The 5,962-nt window shown below is 40.6% G+C and overlaps 1 protein-coding gene across 3 annotated transcripts; it reads left to right on the forward strand.

Annotated features, from left to right (window-relative positions):
* The first annotated feature begins 529 nt into the window (after window positions 1-529).
* On the forward strand, window positions 530-5,962 carry ak1 (adenylate kinase 1). 3 transcript variants are annotated; one of them, XM_046375041.1, is made up of 7 exons: window positions 530-656; window positions 4,006-4,043; window positions 4,773-4,808; window positions 4,891-5,054; window positions 5,376-5,492; window positions 5,590-5,781; window positions 5,879-5,962. In XM_046375041.1, exons 2-7 carry the CDS (start codon window positions 4,037-4,039, stop codon window positions 5,945-5,947), a joined length of 585 nt encoding a protein of 194 aa, XP_046230997.1. In that variant the 5' UTR covers window positions 530-656; window positions 4,006-4,036; the 3' UTR covers window positions 5,948-5,962. The 3 variants fall into 3 exon arrangements, with proteins under 3 accessions (XP_046230997.1, XP_046230998.1, XP_046230996.1); XM_046375042.1 differs by lacking the exon at window positions 530-656 and adding an exon at window positions 2,442-2,575; XM_046375040.1 differs by lacking the exons at window positions 530-656; window positions 4,006-4,043 and adding an exon at window positions 4,535-4,663.

Below are 5,962 nucleotides of genomic sequence, written 5' to 3' on the forward strand. Positions count from 1 at the left end.
TCTCTGGGCTCTGGCTTTTGTTGTTTAAAAATATGAATAGGAAAAGCTTTTGTAATGCTAGCACACATCCATTTGTATTTTTAAGCAAGATTGCATGAGTAACACTGATCTCTATAACACAGAAATATCACACTCAGTTCCCTGGAAATAAGTTGGAGACCTTCTTAGAACAGCACAATCAGTGGATTAGTTTTCCCAAGCTCTAATCTTGGGTGGAACAAAGCACAAAGGGCTGACCAAACCTGTTATCAGCCTTCAGTTTGGTTTGCATAACCAAGATTCAGAAGGAATGCAAACAATTTTTTAAAACACAAAATTTAAAGTAAGGCTCCAACAACGGTCATCTGAACTAACCAAATTTTAAACTGCATTCTGTCATAGCCCTCCCCTCCAGTCCCCCTGCCTCTAATTTCACCCCTGCCTCCTCCTGTCCATCCTTTCGCTCCCTCCCTCATTCTCCTTGTCCGCTCTCCCTCCCTTTTACCCAGAATGCAACACGAGCTGAGCAGGCTCAGCTGAGCTATAAAAAGGCATAGCAAGGGGGAGGGAGGGCTGCCGTACAGCAGGAACTGTGCAGACACCCCCACACACACACACGGGGATCCAGGGACGGCAGCCCCTTGCACTGGGATCTAGAGCCACAGCGCGAAAGAGAGGTCAGTACAGAGGACAAAGGCTCCACAGAGGAAGAGCAGCAAAGATATGACAGGGAGTGGGTCTAACTTTATCAGAGCGACTGACAAATGGAGAGATGTCAAGGAGGAAGAGTGTGTGCAGCCACAGTGGGCAGGGCTATTTGATGGGATGGAGTGTGAATAACAGAGACTGTAATGGTGAACTGTCACTTTGGCTAGTCACACAGTTTAAAATGGTTGACACTGTCAGAAGATCAGGCATTTCTGCATCGTGCAAAGGCATGTCGCTCCCATGTGTCATTCACACATGGATGTCATACTTGTTTGCTAAAATGTAAATGGCACTTGCTCTGACATTTCACCGCAGGTGCTTTGCTTTCGCTTTGAAAACATGTTGACATTATGCTCCACCTACAGCCATTAAAGACCATTTTTGTACAAGCTGCTCTAGCCTTTCAGTTCCACTGCCATGCTTGTAGTGCCAGTAATGGTCATTAATATCTGATTAGGGGCTGAGTGCTATTGATTCCTCTGAGTAGATGCTGCATATTAAAGTAAGCCAAAGCTTGAAATTTGGAACACAAACACCTCCACAACAGCCACAGCTAACACCAAAATGATCTGGCTCCATCCTTTCACAATCATCATGGAATATCTCTCACTGCACTGACGTCAAAGGGTGCCCTGTTCTATCTTAAAGGGACGGTACACTCAATTAATTTGCAGCCTGCCTTAGTAACCAGTGGTTCACAGAAAGAATGTACTAATAGACCATGTACTCAGTGCCTTGTTTGCACTCCTGTTGCTTTCAGGAGCAGTCGGTGAAAGCTTCATCCCCATGTGCTTTTTAAGAATGGTTGACACGCTATCCTTTAACAGCTGCAGACTGACTGAGTCTTTTTTTAGCAGGGCTGAATGTTAAAAAACAGGAATAAGACATGAGGGCAGGACAGGCGAGATGGACTCACATTGGGGTGGGGGTTGCAGTGAGTCCAGCCTCCCTATATTTCAATTCAAGGATAGAATTACAAAATCACATGTTCAAATGTGTCTCCATGTATCAGGTTCTCTAAAGTACACTCTGCATTAACAGCACACTCAGTCGCGTGGTGTTACATTATTTATGTCATACGAGAATCATGCATTTTAAAGGGGAAACAATATGGATCCAGTTTTGGTGCAACATTCACAGGGCTTTGTCCTCACATGATAAAGTCCAGTTCAAACATCTTGCTACATTTCCAGCACTGATACAGCCTCTGTTGGGAAATGTAATGGTACAATCATACCTGCAGCAAAGCCATGTAATGTTTCACTGCACTGTGCAATTTCCACACCGAGAGCGATGTAACGTTGTTTGCACCATATGAGAACCAGGACACGTTGGACATGCCAAAGAAGCAGGGGACCCAGACGATGGCACCATAATAGGCCAGAGAGGGATTCCCAAACAGGCTCGGTGCTGACTCAGATGCCAGCCTCCAAGTGACATTTACACAGACCACAGGGTTAATGTCCAGTGGCATAAAACTGGATACCTGAGAAGAGGCGCCACTAGCACTGAATAGTATTGCATGTGAGAATCAGAGAACAAGCTGTAAGGCTGCTTTGGTTTATGCTCTGCTAAAGTATATCTTTATGGTGAACCAAGAGACACGTGTTAGCTCTAGAAAGCTAAAAAAAAATGTAACTTGTCATATATATCTATCTATATATATAGATATCTATATAGATATAGATATCTATATAGACACATATCACCTTTCACCTTCCTTAAAGCTTATTTATCAATATGTTTGAATAGGAGGCGTGTGCTGGTGTGCAAACAACCACACTGTCACAAGGTTGCACTCAGATCCTGTTAAATCTAGTCTAATGTTGGGTAGCATGTAGGGCTAAGAAAATATGTATGGAAGAGGACTACTCATCAAGACTTTTCAGTAAGTATTTAAGGAGAGACAAAATCAAATATATCAAAATAGACCTTTTGTTTGTCACTGTCAGTCTAAGTTCTCATGGGTTCATGCATGACTCTTCACTCCTTAACCTAAGAAACCAGTCCTTTGTCACAAATCTGGTTTGACAAAACTCAAATCAGCTATTTCTCTATTTTTTGATTTCCATAAGGTGGCATTCTGACACTGACAAACATCAGTGGGACGCATTATTATCTAAGAACATGCAAAACAGGTGACAAAATTTCAGTCAGTGTATCACCAAATATACTATACTCTGTAGCTAAAACTATTTGGTTCTTTTAGCTTTGGCAGCACCTTTTGAGCCAAATCTTTAAAGTTATTTAAAGCCAGTTCTTTCAAACGTGTCCATTTTCAACCAAGACACATGACACAGGCAAGCAGCTACATGAACTGATCTATTTACACATGCCAGTCCCCTTGAATTCCTTAACTTCTTTCGTCTTTCAGTCAGCTAAAAGAGAAGTGTAAACAGGAAACCATGTCTTCTTGTCTTCTGTAGACATGTTTGGTACTGTTAACACAGATGCCGTAGACATTTCCCATCCAGATCAAATGTTGAGGAACTGTTGTGATCTTATTCTGAACTGGCAGCTTTAAATAACTCACACACGACTTTGACTGTCTGTTCTAATACAAGAACTGAATTGCTGTTGAAGAGCGCAACCAAACACTGTTAAAAAAATATAATACTAATGTTTTAACAGAGATGACACATGATGTAAAAGCTACTTAATGTTGTCATGCTACGTGTAAGTGAGTTTATATTGTAAGGTTTCTATTAATAAAAACATTTGAAAATCAATTTTTACAAATTTACATAAATAAGGGTGTGCACCAATTACCCATCCTTAAGATATATGGAGAGATGCGCATGTGAACACACATTACTAGCAGCTACAGATGATTTAACGTGCTAAAAGTGGAAGTGAAAAACTTCACAGTGTGAGTTAAAATATCTACACATAGCAAGCTGCAGCCAAAGATGTGGTTTTCTTGGTAAAAGCAGAAGACTCACTTCACAACATTTACTGTATGTCATGTCATACACTTTAACAAAATGCTTTTGGAGAAATAACCGAATCACCTTGAATATGCTGCTTCAACAATAAAAATACTTTTTTGGGACTAGCTTTTGAAATTTAGAATATGAAACTATTTATTTGGAGAGTCCAAAGTTAATATTTGATAAACTTTAAAAATGAAAAACAAATGTCAAAGTTTAATTTGGGTTTTCTGTCATTAAGCCCTTAAAGTGATCTCTTCTGAGATAACATTTATGATCCTCTTTTCACAGAATACAGAATGTCAGTTAACCACAACAGAATGGCCTTTGTCAAAATATCTGCCATATTTAACTTATTTACTCTTCTGTGTCATTTTCTGTCTTTCAGTTGAAGGAAAACACTCATCTAACGCAACACAATGGCAGGTAAATAATATCTTTATCTATCTATCTCTATCTAGCTTTTATTTGCACTGTAAATCTTATGGAGGTAAAACAAAGCAGAAGCAGACTGGTTCTGGTTTATTATACTCTACTGCCCTCTTTTGCTGATTTTTGAGAATACAGTAGAGTCTTAACATTTAACATTGCCCATATATTACAAGAAACTGCACTTAGATATGATTGATAGACTGTTATGATGTTCCAAATGCAAGAAAACATCTTCATCAATTTTAAATATGCACTGCAAACACACACAAAACACACACAACACAACCAGACAGACAAACACGCAGCAAATTCTCACAACACATACAAATATTGATGACATTTGCTTTATTTGCTGGTGTTTTGTCCATTTGCATGTGCTGCAGTGCCTTCGAGCTCTCTCAGTCGTTGTATATACCTGGCTACATAAGATTATTAGGTGACAACTGTTGCCGTGGCAACACTGTTTGAGTCATAGCACAAACCTCCACTAAAGCAAGCACAGTAAAAACAGCCTAGTTGACCAGGCGACACTGTGACCTGCAAGTTAAAAATGGGAAATACGTGCATTGCCGAGTCCATTGAACGCCTTTCCTCCACACCTGACTGTCGAGACGGTTTGTTACAAAAATCTTTTATCAGTGAATTTAACTAATCTACCTTGCTGGAGGAAAGCTTTGTCACATCACACATTTTTCACTTATGAACTTCTTTTGTTCATTTCAGACAAAATTAAAGATGCCAAGATCATCTTCGTTGTGGGTGAGTACACTCCGAGTCTGAAATTTGTCTCATTTTGCACCACACAAAACATTTAACCTCAGCTATTTACCACTGCTTTCAGGTGGGCCTGGCTCTGGAAAGGGCACCCAGTGCGAGAAGGTAGTTGCAAAGTATGGCTACACCCACCTGTCATCTGGTGATCTGCTCCGAGCTGAGGTGGCTTCTGGCTCTGAGAGGGGCAAGCAGCTCAAGGCCATCATGGAGAAGGGAGAGCTTGTGCCCCTGGTAAGAGGATGGGGATAAAAAATTAATTTCATAATTTTCACAAAAAATATTGTTTTTTGATTATATACTTGAGCAATACCACAGGTTTATTATCTAACTACATTGTACCTAAACCTAACAGTCTAATGCAACAATCCTACAATAAATCCCGCTTTTATGAAGATTATAATGTTCATATTTTTAAACAGTCTTAAAGAGGTGTTGAGCCTCCTCTTACTTAAGGGAAGAGCAAAGTAACAGAAACAACTGTCAGTCTAATAAACCACCAGAAGTGCCTTATCATTGAGAAGGTTCATCATAATGTCTTGGGTCTGCTTTCAGGACACAGTCTTGGACATGATTAAGGATGCCATGATTGCCAAGGCTGATGTGTCTAAGGGCTTCCTTATTGATGGCTACCCCCGTGAGGTGAAGCAGGGTGAGGAGTTTGAGAAGAAGGTAGGAGAGGGCATGAGACGTCGAGCTGTAACTCATCACTGAAACAAGGAGAAAAAAAACCCCAAATCTTAAACCAGCGAACTGTCTTTGATCCCAGATTGGCAAACCCTGCCTGCTGCTGTATGTTGATGCAAAATCAGAGACCATGGTCAAGAGGCTTTTGAAGCGCGGTGAGACCAGCGGCCGCTCTGATGACAACGAAGAGACCATCAAGAAGCGTCTGGACTTATATTACAAAGCAACCGAGCCAGTCATCACATTCTACGAGGGCCGTGGCATTGTGAGGAAGGTCTGTATAAGTGCTATGAAGGAGCAAATTTAAATATATATATAAAAATGTATAATGTATACGCGTATTCTCACACAAGTCATCTTGCTTTGCTTAGGTTGACTCCGAACTGCCAGTGGATGACGTCTTCAGCCAAGTTTGCAAGGCTATTGATGCACTGCAGTAAAACAACATAACTGGA

This window comes from Scatophagus argus, chromosome 20 (genome assembly GCF_020382885.2).
Source record: "Scatophagus argus isolate fScaArg1 chromosome 20, fScaArg1.pri, whole genome shotgun sequence".
NCBI classification, from domain to species: Eukaryota; Metazoa; Chordata; class Actinopteri; family Scatophagidae; genus Scatophagus; species Scatophagus argus.

What these genes read in the sequence shown, in the direction of transcription:
- ak1 (XM_046375040.1), top strand. Translation starts at nt 4,600, where the DNA reads ATGGGAAATACGTGCATTGCCGAGTCCATTGAACGCCTTTCCTCCACA. An exon ending in CAAGATCATCTTCGTTGTGG is followed by an intron (nt 4,809 to 4,890) that starts GTGAGTACACTC and finishes CACTGCTTTCAG; the next exon opens with GTGGGCCTGGCTCTGGAAAG. An exon ending in AGGGAGAGCTTGTGCCCCTG is followed by an intron (nt 5,055 to 5,375) that starts GTAAGAGGATGG and finishes GTCTGCTTTCAG; the next exon opens with GACACAGTCTTGGACATGAT.